Genomic DNA, 27,042 nt, shown 5'->3' on the forward strand with positions numbered 1-27,042 from the left:
TCAAACGTCATAAAGTCAAAGAAACGATTTTTTTATCAGTGATCGAATAATCATATTTTTAACTATGATCTCACGGTCCTTTTTTGTTTTAATTTAAGTTTAAATAATTAATTATTACGTAATAATGCAACAGTCACCGTTTGAGAACATTTTTAACATTATAGGCGGTCTATCTGAAGGGAATGAGAAGCCTATGAAACATGGGTTTTATAACGCCTTTGCCCTATTTATCCTGGTTGTTTGCTGTGCCGCTGTTTATGTACTGTTCCTTATACTGGAGCCGTTCTTTAAACCTTTGTTTTGGGCCTTGCTAGTCGGTTCTTTGCTGCACCCATTCAAATACAAACTATCCAAGAAGTTAAAATCATGGTTTGAAGATTTGGAGAAGTGCAACACATCTGTGATATTTGGTTTAATGATTTTACCTGTGAATGTTGTGAATGTCGCTTCAGATACTGTGGGACACCAGTTCATAGAACATTACAAGGTAATAAATTATAATTTACTAAACTACTCAGTGCTTATACCTAAATTTGGATTACAAGTGCTGTTTACATTAATTCATTCCCAAAAATATGTAGTAAATCCTTTAAATAAAACGAATTTAAAACTTGAATGCAGTTGTAGTAAACAATATTTTGTCAGAAGAAACTAGAAAGAGTGAATAACATATTATTATTTTCAAAGGGATCTGTCATAATATTTTGCTTATTTAATTTACTTCTGATTATCCTATATAAAAACAGCTCATGTAGGGTGTATATGTTTAGTGGTAATTTAATTGTGTTATAATAAAAAACAATGACAAATGCTTACCTCGAGTGAGCAAATTGCATGTGAACATACTCATCTTGAATAGATCTATTTGATGCTACAATGCTGCAAAGCACAGTAAAGTTAAGAAACAAGTCTTAATCTTCTATATAATAAAAATGAATTGTAAAATGTGTTGCTAAGCGCAAAACTTGGGAACCACCGGTCAGATTTTGCTAACTCTTTTTTTGTTGTGTTTGTTACTTTCTGGAGAAGGTTTTTATTGAAGAAAAAAACAATGGGGGCGAAGCCGCGGGCAACAGCTAGTTATCTAATAAATACAGCACAAAGTGAAAGTAGCTTAACCCCTCGTATGTTGATGCACGGATCGGTGTAAAATTTAAGGCTATCTTTTTGTATTTTTTTTTAATCAGCAGATTTTGCTCTTATTAAAACAGATGAGACTAGAATCCACCATACGAGGGGTTAATAATATTGCCGCAATTAACATGTTAATCTAACTCCTATGTTTACCACATTTACAAAGTTGTTTTTTTTTTCAGACTGTGATAGGCTTGTTGTCAGCCATATTTATCTTTCCATGGCTGTACAATGCAATTCCCCGCAGTCTGCTCTGCTTATTTTGGCAACTGAGTAGCTTCATCGGCTTTTCAACTACAATGCTCATCAGTTTCTGTAGCTCATACATTGTAAGTAAATGTCAATCCTTATCCATAAATCCAATTACAATAAAATTAGTGGTCCTGCTAACTAAAAAAAAATACAAATAACTGTTTTATTTAATTTACTATCCATAAGCTAAAAATGAAGATAAATTTGTGTCAGTTAGGCTTCTTAGTAGTGATGACAGTGATTATTGTAAATTATGCTTACTGGTGTCAAACACTCACCACTACTTATTTAAATAAGTCTCAAAATAATCATACCTAATTGGTTCTTAAATACCAAAATGTTCTTGTATATTTTCATCAAAATCAAGGTTTAAAGGAAAACCACAGCCAAAGCCATAATTAAGGTAAATATATAGTAAAATTAACCAATAAAATCATTAAATTATTTTATTCATAATAATGTCATACTCTCTCATGTCTCATTTTGATTCACATCATTTTATGTAGATAGAACAAAATGTTATAAAATTGTTTGTCCCAACTAAGAAAAGTTTTTTTTTTGTAATATGTAAACAGGTGTGTAGGGGTTATAGCACGCAGCACGGATTGCTGAGGACCTGGGTTTGATTCCCAGTGCTAATCTCTTTTTCTGGTTTTTCTGTGCATCCATGTCTCAGTTTGTATTTTCGATATGGTTCTTATATTACTTATAAAGTTACTTTCTGGTGCAAAATCTTGTCACAAACTATTTTTATTAACAATTTTGTTAGCAGAGACCGTCGCACTATCACTTTGAGTTCCATACATGTAATTACTTGTTTAGGCGGATTGCTCTGAAGTTCGTTGTCACAGCGCCATCTGTTTTAGAGTGAGGGAACAAGCACGACAAACTGCTTTATCGACTGGACGCTAAAGCGGGAACCGCTTTCAAATTCAAAAGTTATAACATGTTGACGGACTTGCCTTGTAGACTTGTTGTGGTCATGCCTACAGCCACTTAAATAATCTTATAATATAATGTTTGAAACTTTCGTGATTTTCACTCATAGCTAAATACTTATGGGACTTATCACGCTAGTAAAGAAGTGTAGTAGTAATAGTAGTACATATTGTGTGAGGTAAATATTACTAGCATGATAAGTCCCGTATTTAGTATTTAGGTAGGTATCTTATAATATTGTTTTACAGACTCTAACAATAGCTCTTGCTTATTTAATAAGCATTTGTACACTATGGAGGCCGGAGAGAGCTAGTATATTTAAAGCAACCTCTCAATTTTTGTGGTTGGTCATCACAAGCTTCCTGGCCAGTTTAACTGGATCCCTCCAGGTCTACACGTTTGTACTGCTGCAAGGGTTGTGTGTCGCTGGTTTCGCGCTGGAAGTTATAGATGTTCATAAACAGTTGCTGGATAAAGGTAAATTAAACTATTTGCTTTAGGTAGTGCCACAAAAGTTGAGTTCACGCACACAAGAACAAGTCGTGTAATGGCAGCAGGATTTTGACATTCACTCATTAATTTCATTCATTCTCCTTTTACTTATGCAATCAGCTCTTCATGTAGCTGTGTGTGTAATCATTCACTTCAACTCTCGTGGCACTACCTATACCTACTATGGATGTAGTAATAACCTGACAAAGAAGCCCTGACATTGTCATTTCATAATTCAATAAGTACCTATCTCAAAAACATGATCAAAATCATAGCTATACCACTGGAAGGAAACTCATTTTCCTGTAAAAAAACGCATTGAAATTGGTATATCTTTTTCAGAACAATGATGTCACAGACAGACAGATAAACATTGGCGTCAAAGTTATAAAACCTCTCTTTTTGCGTCAGGGATTAATGGAGGGGGGATTTATGTTTGTATAATGAAAAAGTTGAAAGGTGTAGGTAATAATTTACCTTTAAACTTTAAACGCTTATTAATTCTCGCCTTAGCTGCGCCAAGCATATTGTTATCTTTTAATATCAAATAATGCAATCATCCCTCTACTTTTAAGTAAAATAAGTACTTAAGTCCAAAAACATCATCAATTTCATGATAAAAAATCTAATATTTTGTGTATCATCATAATGATCCCTCTTTAAAAAAAATATGAAATCCAAAAACATCATAAATTACATGAAAATAATCTTTTAGTTCATTGAAATGGACCTCTGCAAAGTAACTCCTGATTCAATAAATTATTTATAAATTACATGATAAAAAAATATCAAACGAAAATTTCGCGCCTTCTGTGAATTAATTCCAACTGATATCTAACTGAACACCATTGCTCGGAATGGAGTGAATCAGCTTATGATGTGTCATAGACCTTGACAACCAGTAGGTAAATACGTATGTTTCTTAGGCAAAGTAGGATAACAATATCTTGGGAGCAAAACATATTCTCATCTCAAGAATTGTTTTCCTACTCAGCAAATTTAGAGTGTAAAGAATTTTAAGTAAATAAATAAATATCATGGGGCAATTAACACCAATTGACCTAGTCGCAAACTCAACATAGCTTGTACAGTTATGTAGACTAATACTCGTACATATTACTCGAGAACGAAATTTTAATTGTATTATTCACACAATTGTCGGCCCCTTCATGGGATCGAACCCGGGACCTCAGGCTTCATAGTCAGGTTCTCTAACCGCTAGGCTATCCGGTCGTCTAAACGCATACATCACGTAATATTATTTCTAGATCCTGAAACGTCAGCTTTCGTTGCTATCCATAAAGTACTTACAAACACACATAACCAAGATGCAATCACACCTGAAGAGAAAGTGCCAGAACAGAGTGCCAGCGAGCAGGAGTCAACTCCTGAGAAAGACACTCCTTCCCCGATGACACCAGATGCCGCCGTCAAGAGAGGCAGCTGGGCCGAGAGTGATCAGACTAACGCTTCCCCTCGGCACGCCAAGATGCTGTTCAAAACGCGAACCTTATCAGCCTTACCACTATCGAATACGAAAACGAAGTCCGCTTTCGAAAATCGCCTTATTGCATCTTTCAAGCAAAGATCTTTAGATGAAAATTATATGAAGAACAACTTCAACAGTGACGATGAAACAGCCTTGTATTTCAAGCTTCTGTTCTTCGGGTGCCTTTGCATGCTGGTGTGGAAACATATATGGCTGCTGCCAGTTATGCTGTTCTTTTTGGCAATCCATGTCCTGAAGAGACTGTTAGACTTCTTCGGTGTGTGGTTGTTCTGCGAAAATCATTACAATAACGTCATGAGCAGAGTCAAATGTTGGTGGTCTGACAGGTATGGTAATAAACATTATGATTACAAGATGAAAATAACTTTGTAGATTATAATTATACTGGAATGACAAGGTTGCAGACAGACTTGCATGTAGTATATAGAGGTCTACGAATAAATAATAAGTCAGGAAGCGTAACTCAGAACAAATTCCACACAAAAAGTGGCCATACCTAAAACCACAACGACTTATGTATGATTCAAATAAGAATCAATTTCAAGGTTGCAAATAGACGTGCTTGTTGATTGGTTAAAATTCAGAAACAAAGCACGGATTGGTTGGCTCGCGTGATGCAATGTCAGTAGATAAACTACATAGACGACTGGTGTTCAGACGGATCACTTCTTACATCTAACGTTTCAATGACGTGTCATATATTGATAATGACAGCTTGTTTTTTATGCGACTTAAAGAAAAAGGAGGAGGTTATCGATTCGGTTGTATTTTTTTTGGCTGTTACCTCAGAACTCCGTCATTTATGAACCGATTTGAAAAAAAAATCTCGTTTGTATAGGAATACCTCTAATAAAGTCCCAAAGGCACAAAATCAGGATCTGATAATTGGATCCTAAAGAAAACGAGACGACTATTCAAATATTGTAGGGACACCTATGGTAATTTGGATATATTTAGCAGTAGGTACATCATTTGATGAAGTGGAACTAATTATTAAGACAAGTGCAGACCACAGTTGACCACCGGAGTTAGGTACTACTCAACTCAATGACAAGTATTTCACGGGTTTAATTATTTTAACACAGTTTCTATGCAATTTATGCTCCTCGTAATGCATATGGTGAAATGGAATGGGTGGTGAAGAACCAGGACTTTTGAATAATGAACGTCTATGCATCAGAAAAAGCAATCTTCCGTAAAAGGTGATGAGCAGTTGACATTAAACTATTGTATCGTATAATTATTCACACTATAAATCGTGAAAAATATGAAGACTGTTTGTACCTATTGTTTGGGCGATACAGGAAAGAAGAAAGTATGAAGAGGGGTGAGGAAACTGTCATTTACATTATGTGAGCCATAGACCACAGACTTGATTTTGCATAATACTGACCATCTCCAACTGATAATGTATTTGAACATTTTGGAATATAGGTAAATCTAATTTTACGACTACTTACTGGTGGAAAGTGATCCCTGGACATTTTAATTTTGCATTGTTCCTGCGCCACTTCATAACACACGTTGGCATGATAATTTAGAGCTGTTCACAATCAAAAGTGCGAAAATTTGACGTGAGCTCACTAAACTTGCAAAATAAATGTCAGTCAAAACTAAATGACGCGCATGCGCGCCTTAGTGCAGGACACTTAGGGTCCATTTTTATAACGCAGTTACAATTCCTGACTTCTTATTTGTTCGTAGATAGAGGTATATACTCGTTTTAACAGTTACCTGACTTCTTATTTGTTCGTAGATAGAGGTATATACTCGTACCTACTTATCAGTTGCGCAATACTACTTTGCATCCTCGTTATGTACTATCTTATTCGAACAAAATTACCTTGACTCTAAATTAACTCTTTATGACTTCTGATACTTAATAATGCGCAATTTCTGAGAACATATATTTAAATTTAAAAGCTTGGTTGGTATACCTTCATCGGACCCGATTCATGCAGTTGCGACATAATAATGCGTTGAAGAGATCCAAAATAAAATCAAAGTCAATAAACAACTTAACTTACTACTTCACTACTGCCACTTACCTACTACTTATACTACTTACTTACTTCTACTATACTGCTTACCTACTTTACTTACTACTACTTACCTACTTACTTACTTTGCTACTTTATGTTTAAGACAATCGGCGGCGATACCAGCACACATTCGCGGATCGAAAAAAATTATATCAACGTGTAATAAGAGTATCCGCGATGTGGCCTACGGCTCCGTAGACACAGTGTCCACGTGCATCGTCATTATAGGCCTGATATCCTTCCTTATTTTCGCTACAGTATTCATCTGTATACAGGTCTGTATACAAGCTTTTCTTTAATTGGCACTGTTTGTTTGTTCATTTTGATCAAACCTTGCAAGTTAAAGACCCACTTTCAATAGCCGGATTGACTTAAAATTAGGTTTACATATGTAAGTTGAATGACAATGCAACTACAGTAAACAAAAAGTACCTACAGCCAGCAAAAAACATATTAAAAATGTTTTTTTAAATAAAAACTTATTCTAGTTATACATCGAATCATGCACAGCTAAAGGTCAAGAGATAATTTATGTTTGTATTAATTAGTGACTGTAATGTTAATCTTCTTCATTATTTTAAGATATATTCGGAGGCGATTGTCGTAGTGCAATTGAGTGGAAGCTTGCTGAACAGCACATTTGTACAGAACAGTGAACTGCACGCTTATTTGCCTGAAGGTTGGGAAGAAAAACTTGACTCACTCATTGATAATGCATATACCTATGGAAAGGAAGGGATATCTACAGGCGTGAGTACTTATTAATTGTAGATATATACAGATTGGTTTATCGGCTAAAACGCCACTGTAATACATAACACTATTTATTAGAGCTTAGATGAGTGTTCCCGCTAAGTCTTTTCGAGTTGCCCAACTATCATTCAATTCTAACATTTAAATTTTACTAACGCTTCTTAAAAAAATATGCTTTCCTCGGATGAGCAGGTGCAAGGATATGTAAGTATTTAGGCTACTAATAATTATGATTATGATAAAAGGTACCCCATTGTTACAATATGAACCAAATATTATGTTTAAATATAACTTTAACCTAAACCTAAAGTTTAATTTATTTTTCATCACACTTGCTCGTCAGTGATGTTATTTCATGCCTGTGTACTAAAGGACAATGGCCTCAATTAGTGTTGTGAAAAACGCTCATTTCAAGGCTTAAAGACTCGAACCCTAAAGACTCTCGAGGCTTAACGACTCAAAGGCCGCAAAGACGGTTTCTAGCATCCATACGCGTAAAATAAGCCAATTTAATTGTCAAATATAGTCGAGTCGAAAATGAGCGTTATCCACAACTCTAGCCTCAATTGTTCACGGGGGGAGTTATGGATTTACGTATAGTTCAAACAGGTTGCCAAACGCTACGTTGCGAAAAGGCTGTCTGTACTGTACCCGCCCAATTGTACACCATAAAAAAATTCCACGCATCATGAAACTTCGTTATTTTTATATTTAAGTAAATATTTTTTTAGCATGTAATAATTCGCTTCGCGGTAGGTATCTATGGTAGACGACACGAAAAAAGTGACAATCAGGGACTTACTACGCAATTCGAAAATAGAAGTTCGTATCGATTCGCTGACGCAAATATTATTTAATACGAGAGTGAGAGGGACGGTACGATACGAACTTCGATTTTCGAATTTTGTTGTAGCGGGTAGCCATTATTTTATTCAGTTGTTTTCATAGTGTCTTTCTTTTGCCGAGCTGTGAAGTGTTTAGACACAAAATAATTAAGTTTTTTGCATTTTTTTCCTGGCAATGTGATGGAAATCATTGTGTGTATCACGAGCCGTAATGGGATTACAAACTCGAGTCATTAAAAGCCCTCCGCCTCCGGCGTCGGCCTTCTAATAGATTCTCGTTAGTACTCCCCTTCTTACGCCCCTTAATGCACAATGTACTATTATTAGCAAGTGTTAGTAAAAATAAATTTGAACGTCATTAGATTTCTCGTAACTACAAAAGTATCATAGACGGTAACAACATGACGTCATCTCAATAAATTTAAACTAAATAACTTCATGATTCCTCAATTCATTAAATTGCAGCTATTTTATTCATTCATATACATGCCTTACCATATTTAGTTTATGTTTCTAACCTTATAGGTAATATTTATAATGCAAATCTGACCTTTACTGGCTTTCTGTGTCGGCCAGTCATACAACATATTTGAGCGAGCTCTGCATTCGCGAATGAGCTCTGGGGGTTACTACGTAGTTCGAAAATCGAAGTTCGTATCGTACCGTTCCTTTCACTCTCGTATTAAATAATCTAAGCGTCTGCGGGACGGCAAGATACGAAGTTTGAATTTTGCACTTCGTAGTATAGGGCCTGTACTCACTCACTGACGTCCACAGGTAAGGAGTATCCTCAAAGAAGGCGATCCTGATAAAATAGCGCGGGTAGAAGAACAGATCCTCGAGATATGGGACCGCGTGTACCAGAGTTGGGTCTCGGGCCATTTCGCACCGCAAGTTGGGCCACAAGTCGACGGCTCGGCGGTACAAGACTCATGGGACAACTTTGTCAATGACATCTCGAATACTCCAGGTGGGTACGCATTTTTTTCGAAGTGGTCTGAATGAGGCTGTCATGAATGATGACGATGTAAAAGAGAACAATGCAATAGTATTTTATGCAACCGTATCGTAATAGGGGTCCTGAAAACACGAGTGTGGGTTTATTAAACGAGGCGTAGCCCACATGAGTGTTTTAAGGCCTAATTACGTACAGTTGCATTGACCTGCATTAACTGCAGAACTAGGTAGGTATGTCTGTCCCACGAGCTGCGCCCGCTGCGCGCGCGACGATGTGCTGCTGTAATGATGTATGAAATCTGTATCGTAATGACCATTACAATACAGCCGTGTTCATAATAGAATCCAATGTCGTAATGTTGGTCATTACCTATGGTTTTTGAACGCATAATTGAGGATTTACTATATGGGTGTAGATAAATTATAAAACGATCTTCTTTTTTTACATAAAACTGACCCGTGACTGCCCCCTATCTCACCTTCACCTGATGAAAAATGCAGATGAGGCAAAAGGTAAAGGTAGGTACGCGAATTCTTATTTGATATTGAGGCGTTATTTGCTTTATTACCTACGAGCAACCCGCCCCTGCTTCGCACGCGTAAATCATTAGATACAGCAGTTGAATTGAAATTCCGGGATTTTATTAAATTCTCGTGGGAATCCCCTAAAATTACATCGTGGTTTTCATTGACGTTAAATTAAAACACCTATGCCAAATTTCATGATTCTAAACCCAGCGGTTGTTATTTCGAGATTTTATCCCTATCCCGCACTGATGTATTAAACTGCTATCCCGTGCGAATATCAGTATAAAAAGTAGCCTATATTATTCAAGATGTCCAACTATCAACATACCTTATTTCATAATGACTCTAAGCCCAGTGGTTATTAGTTCGAGATTTTATCCCCTATGTTTTATTCCAGACGTCCAGTTACCTACACACCAAATTTCAGGACTAAGCCCAGCGGTTGTTATTTAGAGATTTTATCCTTATCCCGTGGGAATATCGGGATAAAAAGTAGCCTATCTGTTATTTTGTTTCATATGTCCAGCTATCTACATATCAAATTTCATGACTCTAAGCGCAGCGGTTGTTATTTAAAGATTTTATCCCTATCCCGTGGGAATATCGGGATAAAAAGTAGCTTATGTGTTATTCCAGATGGCCAGCTATCTACATACCAAATTTCATGACTCTAAGCCCAGCGGTTATTAGTTCTAGATTTTATCCCTAGGTATCCCGTGGGAATATCGGGATAAATAGTAGTCTGTGTTATTCCAGACGTCCAGCAACCTACATACCAAGTTTCATGACTAAGCCCAGCGGTTGTTACCTATTTCAAGATTTTATCCCTATCCCGTGAGAATATCGGGATAAAAAGTAGCTTATGTGTTATTCCAGATGTCCAGCTATCTACATACCAAATTTCATGACACAGCGGTTGTTATTTCGAGATTTTAACCCTATCCCGTGGAAATATCGGGATAAAAGTAGCATATGTGTTATTCAAGATGTCCAACTATCTACATACCGTATTTCATGACTGTAAGCCCAGTGGTTATTAGTTCGAGCTTTTATCACAATCCCGTGGGAATTTCGGGATAATAAGTATCCTATGTTTTAATCCAGGTCATAAACTAAGTGTTTGCCAAATTTCATCTAAATAATAAATCCGTCCAGCCGTGTCAGCGTGAAGAAGTAACAAACTTACTCACTCACTCACAAACTTTCACATTTATAATATTAGTAGGACTAGCAACCCCAAAAAACGGCCAAGTGCGTTCCATACCTATACAACATTAGACATTAGCACAAAACGGCAAAAAAAATTAGCGATCCCCCGACACCGACGAAGCTTAGATAAAAAAAAACCGGCCAAGAGCGTGTCGGACACGCCCGCAATAGGGTTTCGTAGCCATTACGAAAAAATTAAGTAATATTTTTCTAAGGATTTCGTATTTTGTACGGATTCCAAGTTTAGGTATATTTTATACCTTAGGCTGCTATTTACTCTTACGAGTAAACTACTAATAATTCTCAAGAAAACTTAACCGTTATAGTTTTCCTGGTAAGTTTGATATACTTACTACCATCCTAAATTTTTTCAAATTTTTCCACCCACCGGTTTAGATTTTAGAGGGGGGGGGTCGCTCAATTTTAATGAAAATTTGCACTAAAGTTGAATATTTTGCAAACAAATCACTGAATCGAAAAATTGTTTTTAATAGGCCTATCCAACGATACCCCACACTACAAGGTTGGATGAGAAAAAAAACATCCCCACTTTACGTCTATGGGAGGCACACTAAAAAAAATTTTTTTTGAAATTTTTAATGTACCATTTTGTCGGCATAGATATATATTCGTGCAAAATTACAGCTTTCTAGTATTGATAGTCTCTGAGCAAAGCCGCGGACGGACGGACAGGCAAACAGACAGACAGACAAACAGACATACATGGCGAAACTATAAGGGTTCCGTTTTTGCCATTTTTGCTACGGAACCCTAAAAATATTACTAGGTACTTATACTAAATTAACCTAGGCTAATTTTGCGGGAAATCAGCGTAGTACCCGCGGGAAAGGGATAAACGAATTCGTCGCAGATGAAGTCGCGGGCAACAGTTAGGTAGTGCATAATTATTTTTTACTTTTTAGTTGTCTTTTTGGTGCCGTTTTTTGTCGGCGTTTTTTTGTGTGTCGGGGTTTTTTTAATTTCTAATTCTGTTTTTAGTATTTGTTGTTAGAGCGGCAACAAAAATACATCATCTGTGAAAACTTGAACTGTCTAACTATCATGGTTCATGAGATACATCCTATTGACAGACAGACAGACGGACAGTGGAGTCTTAGTAATAGGGTCCCGTTTTTATCGCCCTTTGGGCACAGAACTCTAAAAAGGTCTGGAATCAAGGGCACTTTACACACATTTTTCAGCTCCATTTCCCAAAAACTACACCCGAACCCGACCCGCGGGAAGCCGGGGCGCGTCAACGTAGAGTAAATGCATTTTTTGGTTAGATTGATATTTTTAATTTCGTAAATATCTTTGAATGGAATGTCCGATTTGAATAATTTAAAAAGTAATACAGCTACAGGTATTGAAACCGTCTTGAATATAAAATTATTTATTTTGATAAGGATTAATACGAAGGTATGGGGTAACATGGTCTGATTTTAGTCGGCATTTCTGTCAACTTTAAAAATGTAAAAATGTAGTTATAGTGACATAACTACAATAGTTAGACATATGGTATCGCGAAGTTTTTTGTAGATATTGATATATTCTTTAATATTGTAGAATATTTTTTTGTTCTACCATCAATAGTTTCCACAGCGCATGCGATGAAAGATGTTTCATTGACACTTTTTACACTGAGTTACATTATTGAAATTTTAGTACGGAACCCTAATTTAAAAAAAAATAGCCTATGGCACTTTGAAATAATTCTTCATTCAAATAGTGAAAGAATTTTTAAAATCGGTCTAGTAGTTTTTGAGTTAATTGGTAACAAACATCCAAAAATACAAAAATACTAATCTTTCCTCTTTATCAAGCAGACATCATCAGTTACTCAAAACCCCTTTGCGTTTCCATATGTCTGGATGAATACTCTATGGGCCTTTTAAGGTAAGGGCCTCGTTTTCTTCTTTGCGTGTCATACAGACGTAAACGATAAAACTGACGTAGGTCATAATTTCATAAAATGAGCTTGCTTTTTATTTCTTTGAACTGGTAACCACGTATAATGACGTAGATAGTGCGTAACGCGGTTGTCGCCTCGGCATTGTGTTCTTAGAAAAGTCGTTATGTTTTGTGGTTTGTGGGGTACAAAAAAAACCAGCATTGAACTTGATTAATACAATACCGCAGTTACTTTGCTTTATAAGGATTTATTTGTTAGTTTTTGGGAATTATTAAAAAAAACTATTCATTTTGATGCAAACATTAATATTCCGCTCTGATAAGATACACTTCACAGGCTTTAGAGCACATATAGTCATATCTGTATCCAAGATTTACGATCATTGTATCTTGGACCAACACCTAAATCCACCCGTATAATGTACAGTCAACCAAGTTTGTAGGTCACAACAGAACCATGATATTTTACGTCAATCGATAAACAATGTTATAGACAAATAAAATTATTTACTCAGATTGGTTGACTGTACAGTCAGCAGCAGAAGAAGATGAGCTGGTGCTGTGCTCAAAATGATCGAAGCACTATCTTATTGCTTTTGCAGTAGAGTCGTGTGTAGATCATTTTGAGCACCGTAACTGGACGTCCACTTCTGCTGCTGAACGTAAACTTATGCTGATGATGAATTTGACGACCGGATGGCCAAGTGGTTAGAGAACCTGACTACGAAGCTTGAGGTCCCGGGTTCGATTCCCGGCCGGGGCAGATATTTGTATGAATAATTCGAATGTTTGTTCTCGGGTCTTGGATGTTTAATATCTGTTTAAGTATTTATTATTATTTATCTATATAAGTATGTTTATCCGTTGCCTAGTATCCATAGTACAAGCTACAAGCGTAGGTAAAAGCTTTGCTTAGTTTGGGACTAGGTCAATTGGTGTCAAGTGTCCCATGATATTTATTTTTATTTTATGCCCATGCATATACTGACTAGGACAAAAACAAAAAACGCCGTAATACCCTACTGGTTGGGTTGAATGGGCTTACACCTCAAAAATATCAAAAATATATGTATTATGCTACCTTTGAAATTGACCACAACCATTTCGAAGAAGCGTAGCCTACTCACACCTGCGAAGCAATTCTACAGTGTGTGTGTGAAATTCTCGAAGTATTCTTGGCCTCCATAGGAACCATCTCCCAGGCCCTCCATTCTCAGAGGAAAACTGTGCCCAGCTACTATGTTTAGGTTGCTAATGACGAAACTAGATGAAGCAGGGATTCTGTGACAGTTGGCGCTAGTGTGGTGAGGTCACGTTTGTGATTGATCAAAGGGTCATTCGAGCCGTTTGAGCGTTTCAACCGCCTTATTCCCTTGGATTGGTCCCTCTCCCAACTTTTCAGTAAAAATGGTCCAAGATTCTGATAGTCTTTTAGTTATGTGGTAGAAATATAGGAACGCTAACAAATAATCGAAAGCCAATTCGTAAAAAAATGTGACCAGAGGTATGAGGCGGCCTGAATAACTAAATGAGCCAACATACCTTTCGATACAAACGCTATTTCACATGTCAAGAAACCCTCCTTAGCGCCTGTTTCAGGTATGTTCGACTACTCCGGCATCGTGGCTTGGGTCCAAGCCAATGTGGGCACGCTGAGCGCAATAGCTACGAGCATTTGGGCTCCTCTAGCCAGCAATGTGTCGCTGCTAGCTGGCTCGGTGGGAGCTTTCACGTCGCTCCTCTTCTCAGGAGGTGGAGCCATCATCAACATGTTCATTAACTTGGTATGTGGACAGCTTATCTTACATCAATGCACTCTCGAAATCGTAATCATTATGTGTAGAATTTTGAGCAGATTAAATGAAATAGTTCGGCACTTTACTTGTTTAATTAACTAATTTATTTTTTATTCGACTGGATGGAAAACGAGCAAGTGGGTCTCCTGGTGGTAAGAGATCACCACCGCCCATAAACATCTGCAACACCAGGGGTATTGCAGACGCGTTGCCAACCTAGAGGCCTAAGATGGGATACCTCACGTGCCAGTAATTTCACCGGCTGTCTTACGTAATGTAATTGTGTGTTGGTAATTACGTAGGTTTTCAAAAATCAAGCATGCTGGTGACGCCACGAGCGTAAAACAGAAAGAGAAAGACAGAGAGTAGCGCCACTGAAAGCGTGGTTCTAACGTCTCACGTTCTAAATTAACTTCCATCTTATTCTAGGTAGTGTTCTTCACAACACTTTTCTACTTGCTGGCTTCAAGCAACGCTCTCTACAAACCTGTCGAGGCCATCACCCAATTGCAACCCAACTTAGGATCTAGACTTGGCATAGCCTTGTCTGTTGCAATAAATCAGGTATATCTTAGTATTAACTTTTAGGCATCACTAACATTTAGCAAGTATAGTACAACCAGAATGTTAATGTGGCTCGGGACTTGTCTGTTTTCTTCATTTTCCTGAAGAATCAAATGAGGAAGAAAAAAGAACCTATATTTTGTCTCAAGTTCCGAACGACGTTAGCAAACAAGTTTAAGTGTAAAATGATATACATTTTGCAACTACTAACTAACGTGTATTATTTTTATGTTATGATTGATTGAAGTATAATGTATTTTTTATATTTTCAGGTGTTTAGGGCGTCATTCAAAATGGCGCTGTTTTATGGCCTGTGGACCTGGCTGGTACACAATTTGTTCGGTGCCAAAGTTGTCTACTTGCCATCAGGTAACTTTCAGAAACTACTTTGGAAAAACAGCATAATTTTTAACCTTCTGTCTTAAAGTGGACAAATAGCAACCCATTTTACGATGTAATAGTAGATTACCTAATTTTGTAACCAGAATATAAATGTACCGAACCGATAGGTACGTTATGATAAATTTGATGAACTAAAGTAAACACCGGGTCATAACATTTCGTCAAACGTAAATATTACAGATAATTCTAAAACGTTCGTCAATAGTGTCACTAGCAAAATTTGACCAAAATGTCATTGACCTCTAAATCGATTCACTGCGAGCAGATCAGGTCAAATAAGTAATAATTGTTTTTCTGCGTCACGAGTTTCGCTAAGAATTATCTCCGGATGATATTCACTCGCGACTGGTGAGCCATTTTTATCAGTCGTGTTTTGTTCGGCGAATCGACTCGTAATACGGGTGAAAAGAAATGACAGTGGAAAGTGTCGGAAAGTGCAGCGTTGTATTGTTGATCCTTTTACCTTTTGTTGTTGGCATCAGGATCAACTTTACTAGTTGCCAGAACGCAGGCTGGAAGTGCGCTAACAACCTTCCCAATGAGATCATTTATACTTGCTCATCGGACACCAGTGTAAGTGTTTAGAGATTACCTTTAATTTAATATTTATTTGTTAATTTAAAACCATATTTCTAGGGTATACAACGAATAAGAGGCCGATGGGATTCTAGACGTATTATATGAATGTAAATCTAGTGTTTCTTCCTTTACTATCTAACGCGCCCAAGTAATGTTAATGGTTAGTTTAACAAGCTTTACAAATAGAACATTTCTCATTTCAGGATTACGTGATACATTTGAAAGACTACTACACCGACCATATAACCAGTTTGACGGTCCAACAATGCAAAAAAATAAAGATTATTCTGGATTGTTCAATATTACAAAGGCCGTCTCGATTACAAGCATTCAGGGTGAACAGCTGTGCAACAGTAGAATTTGGTTCCTTAGCAAGCAATTCACTTCTACAAACACCACCTGAAGTTACTATCGACAATGTACAGGAAATAATATCCTTACCCAGAGGCATGTTTAAATCACCGGTAACAAATACTGAACTTAAATGCTTAGGAACCACCTCATTAAGCAAAATACGGATAGCGAACAGCAAAATTAAACTGATCAACACAAAAGCTATTTATAACGTTACTGGAATAAGGAATATCGAATTTGAGAATGTCACTATAAATGATGCTGAAATTCAAGCAATAGAAGCTAATATGGGGTTCAGCTTGACTGCCTTTACAATAACCAACAGTAAAATTGATAACTTGCGTTCCAAAGCAATCGCCGTCCAGAGTAGAACAGTGACAATGTCAAACACCGTTTTTGGAGATATTCCCACCAAGTCCGTGAACATTAGTTCAGACTTCTTGCATTTCACTGACAACTCGATAAAAGATGTGTTTAGCGATGGCTTCATATTTAAATCAGTTTATACTTATATATCGAGAAATCATATCCGTTCTCTAAAAGGAAACGCATTGGCAAGTGTACGCTGCTCTAAGAAAATGACAAACGGAAAGCAGTTTTCATTTTCCAAGAATTCGATTGAAAATATTGGATCCGGTTCTTTATATTTTGACTATCAGAGCTGCAAGAGTGCTGGCACGATCGTCAATTACAAAGACAACCAAATCGATTGTAAATGTCACAACATCGCTTTTCTTGTAAGCTCAAACGTAAATCAAGAACTAAATAATTTGATTTTAGATACGCCGGCGAATAACACGTGTCTAGCAGCTCCTTGTTCTCTTCCAGTAGATATAATAAGGATGCTTATGGAAAGTAATATGTGTCAAATTAACCTTGATCCTCGAGTCATGTGTTTGCTTTACAATGATAAGAAATCGAAAAACAATGAAGTTAACACCGAAGAGGATGTGACTGAAGCAGCTCCTACATTCTATTTAATAAGACAAGCTAACGGACCTAACGGAGACCCGAGTGCTGCTATGACGGCTATAAACAAAGATGACCTCTTAAACGACAGTCACTTGAATATGACTAATAGAACCACTATCAAAGTAGTCTTTGATTCTTCGAAAGATTTTGTCGAAACTTTACGTAGTACTAGTAACTCCCGGAAAAGACCAGTGGAAGAGCCTAAATCTCCACCGAAGACTGAGTACACTAACCGATGCGTAGGGACTCAGTGCAGGACGAACGCCTACGACAAACAGAAAGCTTTGGACTTCTACAAATATGTGTACGCACAATTACGTCCCCCGAAGATTGACAAAACGTAACTTATGTTTAGCGTCTAATAAAGTTGATCGTTACATATATGATTTTTCTTTTATTTATTTATTAATTATTAACATTTACAGGCTTCCAGTGTGCACCAAAGCACCTATAATGCTAGTACCTAATTAGTAATTAGTTATATTAACAGTAGGTTCATTATCAAAGATTAAAAAAAAACTAATAACAATATAATTTACAATAGTGATATATTTACCTTCCTCTACTCTCCGTATTTTACTGTCCTCTATGGATGTTCCTTTATTAAATCTGAGGAAAAAGCCACGAGTCTATTAATAAATAGATTAAACGACCTAACCGCATACTTCATGCTATGCCTACGAATAAAATAATATTGTTCGTATATTGTATTTCGATCCAATTTATGAAAAGTGTAAACAAAGACGCCATTTATCCGACCACAGACATTCAATGATGTGAAAACCTAAAACCTATTGCAAAATAATTAATCTGTTCAGTAATCGATTAATTTATTAATTGAATAGATCAAAGTATTTTTGTCTATTTTATTATTTACAATACTTGATTTCATTTCAAAGACTGTTTAATTAATTATAAAAGCAGTAACTATTTTTTAATTTTAAGGAAAGTAAATAAAAATCGCTTATTCATCCGCGTATTAATCGTTTTTTAAAATGTCATATTTCCACCATCTCTACGCTAGTCTTACTACAGATTATACGAGTACACATGTTTCAATCAAGAAATAACGTCAGATTTTGACGAAGATTTTTCAAATGAAAAATAAATATGGAAATCAAGTGAATTTTGGTGAAATAACTGATTAGACATCTAGTTAAAAGACACGAATTACAGATAAATGTGTTATTGATTCGATCCAGTGAGTGTTTATACAAGAATTTTGATGAAATCGGTTTGTTTACACTTTTAATAAATTGGATAGGCATAACGTATAGTGCTATGCACGATAGCAAAACGCGGCTCTCGACAAATCTAGTTTTTCCAGATGTTGATGTAGATTTGTTACAGATGTTACTCGGTTGCATAATGGTTTTAATGGTTTCCCAACAGGAAAAGTGGGATTTCAATCGGAATTTGGTATTAAATGAGGAACATGTTCTTAGTCGTTACATTATTATGGAACATATTATCATATTAAGCAGTATTAAAAAGGTTGCCTGGAAGAGATTGTTCTTAAGCGATAAGACCGCCTATTGCTTACCTTGTAATTTTTTGTATCGTTTACTATTTCTGGTGTGCAATAAAGAGTCATTGTATTGTATTGCATATTATGTGTTCCAGTGTTAGCAGCCGTTTTGGGTGCCGCGCCTTTCTTAGGCCCTTACCTGGCTGGTATACCGGCGGCCCTCGACGTCTGGCTCCAGGGAAGGCCTATGGCTGCCCTTCTGCTGCCAATGGTTCAAGCTGCTCCTATTGCCTTCCTCGATGCAGCTGTATATGCTGAGATCAAAGAGTGAGTCAGATTTCCTATAAAACGTTGTGATTGCTTCGATATAATCATACTTTAGTGAAGTTCTGAATAGATCGTGTAAATAGGGAATATTACTGCAATTTTATCCTGTCAGAGCGCAGCACTACCATATGCTTATAGTTTATGTTTTTTGAGTATCTTAAATGTCCGGAGGATGCCGTAATATCATATTATTTCAATTATTTTTTGGAAATAGAGCTCTATCGCTACTATCGATGTAAATATCATTTATTTTGTTACTCATCATAAATATGTCATAATTTCTATAGGTATTAATACTCTTTGGTCATGATTCGTCATGCGGTTTCTTTACGGTTTGTGCTAGTGTCGCCCCCTGCGCAGAGCTTTGCCTAATATGCCCTATTATTCAGTTGATTATATATATTATATTACATAATAATATAATAACAAGATGAGAGAAAATAATAATAATCTATACTAAGTTAGTAAGATAGGAAACCATACATCTTAACATGGATATGACTTACAATCCCGCGAGTTTTTTTGTTACCTACCTGTATAAAAAGGTAAATAGCTTTTAATTTTAAGTAATATAATGTAAGTACTTAGTAATTAACAACAAACAACGTGAAATACAATTTCCACAAATATTTACAGTAGGTACTGCATAGAGGAACTGAACGTGACTTGCACGTCTTATCTTTATACAATCTTCGTTTATTTATATAAATAAATTTCTGCTTAAGGGTTATTTTATATCTAACTAAAGTATTTTTTTAAAGTAGGTATATTATGTAAAATAAGTGACATATTATAGATAGCGAACTTTTCATTTTGTTTATTTAGTTTAACCCTCGACAAAAATTATTAATTATGAATAGTAATCCATTCCCAAAATCCCGAGTCACATCCATGTTCAGCATAACATTTGAGGTCGTTCACCCCAGGGTAAATATTCAGCGCGAAAAGAGATGATGCTCGGTGTTAAATTTTTATGAATACCAAAGACAATACCGATGCTTAATCTAGCGTGATAAAAATTCTTGCGACTTGTCCTTCCGTTGTGCTAATAAATGTGAAATGGTAATGACTTAACCGGCCGGTCGAACCGCTCGAATACTCACCTCCAAATTGCATCCTCGATCTCTGTACTAATAAGGCACCTGCGCGATCTCGTTTTTTGACACAACTATTTTCAACCCGTAATGTCTTAACTATATGTATAAAAAAATTGGGGAAGTTTGCGATATATAAATTGTTTTTTTTTTTTTTTCAGCGGTGGACACCCTTATGTCACTGGCTTGGCGATAGCAGGAGGCATATTCTACTTAGGTCCCGAAGGTGCCATACTCGGTCCACTCCTTCTCTGTTGTCTAATGGTTGTACTCAACCTTTCCTCTACATTTTTGAGGGACACTCCATCAGAGGAACGCGCTGCGTTACACTCGCGAGTCAGGTAAACTCGGTCTTTGTAAAAATATCAAAAAATTGTATATTATTTTGTTTTTTTTTTGTGATTTTAATTCTACTGTGAGAAATGGGCCGTGGAATTTGCAGAAGACAGTCACTATTTTTAAGTCAAATGAGATTATTTATTTAACTATCTGTAGTTACACTTCGGTCTCATCTTTTTGAAAGTCGCGTGCTGTAAAATGACATTATTAAGCTTAATTTAATTTTGCGTAAAGTTAGGGTATTTTAGACGGCCCCAAGAAAAGAGTGTATTAACTTCTGGGTTCGTATAACGATGTATTCTGTCGGTCTCATCTTTTTGAAAGTCGCGTGCTGTAAAATGACATTATTAAGCTTAATTTAATTTTGCGTCAACCTCTGGCCTATGATATACATACGTGTTCTTCAAAGTCCATCGCGCCCAAATCAAAGTCACTACGCAGTTCTGTAAATAACTTTTTATTTTCCTGTTGACTTACGAAATACCTAATCATATTGTTTCGGCATATTCAAGTGATATTCGTGGTAATTCTTGTTTATTTAGGTCGTTATTTGGATGTTTTTGTGACTGAGGTGTGTATTTTCTAATTGCTTTTATGATAAGGTGCACTCACTGTCTGTAGTCATTAGTCATTTGAGCACTGCTAAAGTTAGAAGACAAAAACACGAAGCTAAGTGAATGTCATTTAATTTATTTTAGTGCTAATTAAGTGGGTGTAAACTTGCATGCCGGTTTGCATATTTAATTCTAAAAGCATGCTTTTTAAAACAACTGTGGTTTATTTGCTGTGGGGATTTGAGATTGTACATGCATTAATACAAATATTAAATTTCGTTTTTATTGGCCATGATTATCTGTTTATGTGTCTTCTTAAATGGCTAAGGTTAAATATAGTCTAAATTTAAATGTTTTAACATTTTACCATAATTAGCCCCGACGAGAAGTTATTTTTGAGAAACAGTTAAATTAATTCATAATTTATTTACAGGTTCGGTGCTTATCTCTGACGGGCTTGCATGGACTACTAACACTCAGTCAGACGTCCTCTGACACCTGTCAATTTGTTGTAAGCAATTTTTTATAACCTCTTTACTTTGTTTCAAAATCAAAGTCTCAAGATGTTTATTAAAAAAAAACAATGCTTTTTGTATAACGTCAACAGCGAAATGCGAAAATCAAAGCTACCATCTCGTTTTATGTCAGCGTACTCATATGCATTATTCATACTGTTAAAGATATTTCATTAATTCCGCCAAGCTTCTGCTGCCACAATGTTTGAGCTTATGATATTCGAACAAAGTAACAAAAAGTCATGCAGTGTCGATGTAGTCACTACTTTATAAAAGAAGCTCGTATCTCAAAACAATGCAGCTAAAATAATCTTAAAGAAATATGTTCGCCTTTGTAACTCAATGTTTGTCAATTATGTTTGTTTCTTTATTTTTGTACAATAAAGGGTTTACATACAGATTTATTGCCGACAGTTAAGGTAAGACAATACATTTTGAGATAAAAGCTTTTTTTAAATTAATGACGTTATCTATTTATATATAACCCTCATAATCATAACCTTACAAAACGGTATTGGGAATCAGCTGATGGTCCCTGGTTTAATCGATCAAGCCATTCTAATTACGCATTGCTGTCAAAGTAGTGTAAAGCACAGCACTTTCTTGCTTAACTCACCAAGCGTTGTATTGAATATTTATGAAACAGAACATTTGAGATGTAATGTAAATGATATGATATATGAAACGGGTAATATTACAGTATTATTTATGAATATTTAAACTTATTTATTTAATGATTCTTACTTCAGTGTGATCGAATAGATAATAATAGAAATGACTAAAGCTCTCATAATACCTATTCAACAAACTGAAAATGTATACGAATGAACTACTTACCACGAGTTATTTTTATTAACCTAAAATGTACTTGACATGCGACATTTCAGTACAGTTTATATTCTAGTTTAAGACGGTGACGGACCCGTTAAATGTTAATAGGTTAATAGATTTGGATTACTTACTTTGGCATTCTTTACCTAGAATTTTGCTCAAAACTGAAACAACTCAGTTGATATATCTATAGACAAAAAATTAACTGCAGCTAAAGAAAATTTTCCGCGTAACTCGCGTGTCGCTTAACATAAAGAAATTTAAGTCTAGTACATACTCTTTTCTGGAGGTAACGCAGCCGTGCGTACGTATGTGTAGTATGTGCGTTATACCTATGTGCCACTAGGGTGATAAAGAATCTCTCACGTGGTAGATAATTATGATACTTACACCACTGGCATAGGAATAAGTTAAATTGTACTGGAATGCCATATATTAGGGTGTATCTACTTTATACCTTACAGCAACTATAATAAGTACAAATAGTAAATGAGCAATAAATCCCGCATGCTTGTGGCGAATAACACTAACACTACTTATTACTATTTGAGTCTACTTCAAAAAATAAGGGCTTATTAATTCGTTGAATAGTTTTTGTAAATCTTCAGCAGTGAATAAAAAAAAAACAGTCAAATTATAAGAAAAATCAGATCATTTATGTAAGAAGTTTCTCTTGAACATTGAGTAAGGTTACTTCATCGTCTGAGAATAAAAAGGTTCCATCGAGATTTGCGTGGTTCTAAATGTTATGTTTTTCAAAAGTTGATATAGGTATGACGGATAGCTTACATTGCAGTTGGTGCTTTTTTATTCCGAGGGCACAGCTGTTTCTAGTACGAGTATTATGCTGAATGTAAATGACCCTTCATGAAGAATCTCAAAATTGCTTATTTATTGTTTACACTTTGAAGTGAACTAATGAGAGATTGTAATTAAAGGTATTGATTAGGAGACATTTTTTTATGTTTTCTACTTGTTAAGATCATTTTCGTTTTTTCAATGTACATACAATGTTATTATTACGCTAAATCGCAGTGTGAAATAATTTTCTTTTAAATTTAATTTGACAAAGTGTTAACTGTTATTGTCTTCACTTGAGATATAATTATAAATTACATATTGCTATATTTTATTGCGCTTTCGTAACATTATTCCTGAACTATTCTTAAGACTAAAATGTTAACTTGGCTAGTCCGTGTATTTAGCTACAAAAAAACCTAATGGTGCTAGTTAGTGAATGTATGTTTACTTTGATCAAGTAATAAAATATACGTAGGCACTGCTGCGTTTACACCAGAAATGAGTTTGTCATGAACCAATAGAAGCGCCTCATTTACCTATTCTCGCTCCGTCGAGCTGTTTCCACTAGAGCTGCGCTGACCAAGGTTAAGTAAATGATGCTTTTCTATTGGTTCATGGTGAACCATTCCTCGGAACACATCCTCGCACATCTCTGGTGGAAACGCAGCCTTATTGCTGTGTTCAAAGCTTAGTCAGGCTATAAACTCAAACTCACAACATTTATTGACAATAAATCGTGGAAACAAAAGATTTGTCAAGCTTTACACTGTTTGCGTGCGGTTACTTGATGCAAACCCCTAATGGTTTTAAAAGACCTATCCAACGATACCCCACACTATAGGGTTGGATGAGAAAAAAAAAATCACCCCCACGATACGTCTATGGGAGGTACCCTAAAAAAATTTTTTTTTACTTTTTATTATACCATTTTGTCGGCATAGTTTACTGTGCAAAATTACAACTTTCTAGCATTGATAGTCCCTGAGCAAAGCCGCGGACGGACAGACCAACAGACAGACATGGCGAAACTATAAGGGTTCCGTTTTTGCCATTTTGGCTCCAGAACCCTAGAAAAGGCTAAAAAGGTTAAAAAGGTTAAAGGTTAATCTGAAAAGTTTTTTATGTACGGTAATAACACGGGTAAGAATGATCCCAGACTATGAGATTCGGATATTAGGGACTTAGTTAAATATCACGTATCAAACGTCATAAAGTTTCACCTCAAATTATATTTTATATGTTTTGTTCGGAACGATATGAGAAATCAATTCCTTCATTGCCAAACACTTTGTAGAGTTGTAACTCCCCGCCAGCCAGGTATCCTTAAAGTATGTTTGAATAGACGCCTGACGAACTCAATTAGCAAAGTAATTTATAATCAGATTTATCAGTTAATCACATAAGTGTAATAAATAAAATAAATAAATAAAGTGTGTTTCCTGATTTTTATTATTTCGAAAATTACATACTGCTTCTATTATCTTGAAACGGTAGTCCTATCCTATGTAATTGACACAATTTATTTTGTAAACTGTGCCTACGACTGTTTTGGCTGTCTTGCATTGTAACTAATAAAATACCTTATGACGGTAACCGTACCTAGTTGAACGCTTGTCATAATTTAAATTACGACTAGGAAATTAGTAGTACAGTCATCATCATACCAGCCGTAGGACGTCCAGTGTTGGACGTAGACCTCCCCCATAGACCTCCAATGGCTTCGGTTGGATAAGCGGCTTGCATCCACCGTGAAGCCGCGGCTTTGACCAGAGGCCGTATTGCCTAACGTTTCTGACGATCGCGATCGCAATCAAATGACAGTTTTTTTATGCGAAATCTGTCATCTGATTGCGATCACGAGCGTCAGAAACGTTGGCAATACGGCCTCTGGTCAAAGTAACCGGGTAGTAGGTACGGTTACCGGCAATAATTTAACATAAGAGAATAGCACTCGGGAATATCGCAAGCAATAATATTCGTATAGCCGTTGAGTGCTTTGTCTCATACCATATTGTTACCAGTGCATAGTGACTGATTGTTAACTGTTTGAAAAGAAGAAGAAAAGAAATGTATATTAAAAATCGCTTGGTGTTTGAAACACGCTGTTAGCTATGTAGTAGTACTAGATCGCCAAAAACATGCTTCCAATACGCCATAAATTATACGTACGGTTAATGATCTAAAACATATTGAGCAATAAAAAATGTTATTTTTTATAAGTGGAAACTGTTTTGGCTTATGTATCAGCTAAGTTATATTTATATGAAACTGTGTCATATATGCTGTTTCCCAAATAAATAAATAAATATTAATTACAAACGTATGTGTACGCGTTCGATAGTGTTTATACATAATGTTTTAATTTAGTACCAACTTCAAAAAATAACCAATTGACACATTTGTGTGTAATATAGTTGATAATATTTATTATTGAATTGGAATGTACATATTTCTTTTATATTAATACGCGTTTTTTACATTTTATATGTTAATAGTTTTATATGTATACTTAACGAAAAACAGTAGTTATGATTCTTGCAATTCTACAACAGAAACCAAGCTATATATCAAGCTAGTCATTGCTAGTAAAAGTATTGCTTGGTTTAAAAACAATCTTACCTATACGTCAAATTTTCCAACACAACTAAAAATAGAATGAAACAATGCGTTAAGTACTTAAAAGAAATATATTTATATGTATATCATTAAGTCAGCAAGCCCTTAACGGTTCAGAAAATATCGTCCAAAGATGAGATTAGCTTTTTCATAATATGATATTGTATTACAAATATTTGCATTAATCTTAGTTTATGAAAACACACGCATATTCGCATTGTGGTCAGATTAAACGATAATATATTTATTTGCTTCTACAGTGCGTTTTATTTTTTCTTTATACATACCTACCTACTTTATATTATGTGGAAGATAATAAAATTACTTGATTCGTTAGTACTCTTGGCAGGCTATCGAGGTCGTCTGTGTTACATAGTGACAGTGAGACGATTTGTAGGTACTTACACACAAAAATATGTTACCTACTAGGCCTTATTGCGTCGGACTAAGAGCCTGTGGTACTTATTTTTTTGAAACTTTGAATAAGTTCATATTTTTACACTTGACTGTACATGGTTTTAAAAAATAAACGTTTCTTGTTTCTTATTAGTACCCGTTTCCGAAACGTAGTCTATCTGGTTTATTTCTTTATTGTTTTCCTTTGCAATTTGAACCTCTTATTGTTTTTTATTTAACGATGATGTGGTATTTTTTGTAATATGTGAAAGCAGAGCAGAGTCATAGATACAGATGGAAAGTGTAAACTGGCCATTTTTAACCCCCGGCCTAAAAAGAGGGGTGTGAGTTTGACGCCAATGTCTGTCAGTCTGTCTTTGGCAGTGTGGTATTATAGCACTCAAACGAATGGAATGATTTCGATGCGGTTTTTTCGTGAAAGCGAGTTTCCTTGTGGTGGTTCTTAGGTATGTTTCATTAAAATTGGTTCAGGAATTTTTCAACTTTTATAAGTTAGTCAAGGTCGTATACCAATTTTGTAGATTTTTGATATTCAGATAGCAAAGGTCACTAAAGTACGAATGCATAGATATACAGAACTGAATAGTTGATATTGGATTAGTTTCAAATGTTGTGGTGAAACATGTACTCAGCGGCACAAAATTTAGCCATTCTCCATAGAAAATTATCTATTATTGCACACATTTGAGGGCCAGATTTTTTCCGCTCAGTATATATCGGGTTTGCATAATGAACTGCAAAAATTACAATTCGTTACAATAAAACCAAAAAGCATTCCTAGAACAGTTATTTTGATGATGGTTTTAAAACCAAAAGTTCTCATACATATATGTACCTACAT

At 35.7% G+C, this 27,042-nt stretch overlaps 2 protein-coding genes across 10 annotated transcripts; both read left to right on the forward strand.

Moving 5' to 3' along the window:
• Positions 1–26,041, forward strand: LOC141432580 (transmembrane protein 245). 9 transcript variants are annotated; one of them, XM_074094212.1, is made up of 16 exons: positions 1–487; positions 1,317–1,463; positions 2,574–2,802; positions 4,086–4,653; positions 6,473–6,644; positions 6,952–7,119; positions 7,315–7,326; positions 8,745–8,937; positions 9,426–9,443; positions 14,172–14,356; positions 14,798–14,932; positions 15,205–15,301; positions 18,863–19,034; positions 20,290–20,469; positions 21,010–21,038; positions 21,455–26,041. In XM_074094212.1, the coding sequence occupies exons 1-15, from the start codon at positions 125–127 to the stop codon at positions 21,035–21,037; spliced, it is 2,667 nt and encodes an 888-aa protein (XP_073950313.1). In that variant the 5' UTR covers positions 1–124; the 3' UTR covers position 21,038; positions 21,455–26,041. The 9 variants fall into 9 exon arrangements, with proteins under 9 accessions (XP_073950313.1, XP_073950312.1, XP_073950315.1 ...); XM_074094211.1 differs by having other exon boundaries at positions 21,010–26,041; XM_074094214.1 differs by lacking the exon at positions 21,010–21,038.
• On the forward strand, positions 15,650–17,622 carry LOC141432583 (uncharacterized). Its single transcript, XM_074094222.1, has 2 exons — positions 15,650–15,907; positions 16,117–17,622. Exons 1-2 carry the CDS (start codon positions 15,746–15,748, stop codon positions 17,581–17,583), a joined length of 1,629 nt encoding a protein of 542 aa, XP_073950323.1. The 5' UTR covers positions 15,650–15,745; the 3' UTR covers positions 17,584–17,622.
• Positions 26,042–27,042: the final 1,001 nt, after the last annotated feature.

The sequence above is a fragment of the Choristoneura fumiferana genome, chromosome 11 (genome assembly GCF_025370935.1).
Source record: "Choristoneura fumiferana chromosome 11, NRCan_CFum_1, whole genome shotgun sequence".
NCBI classification, from domain to species: Eukaryota; Metazoa; Arthropoda; class Insecta; order Lepidoptera; family Tortricidae; genus Choristoneura; species Choristoneura fumiferana.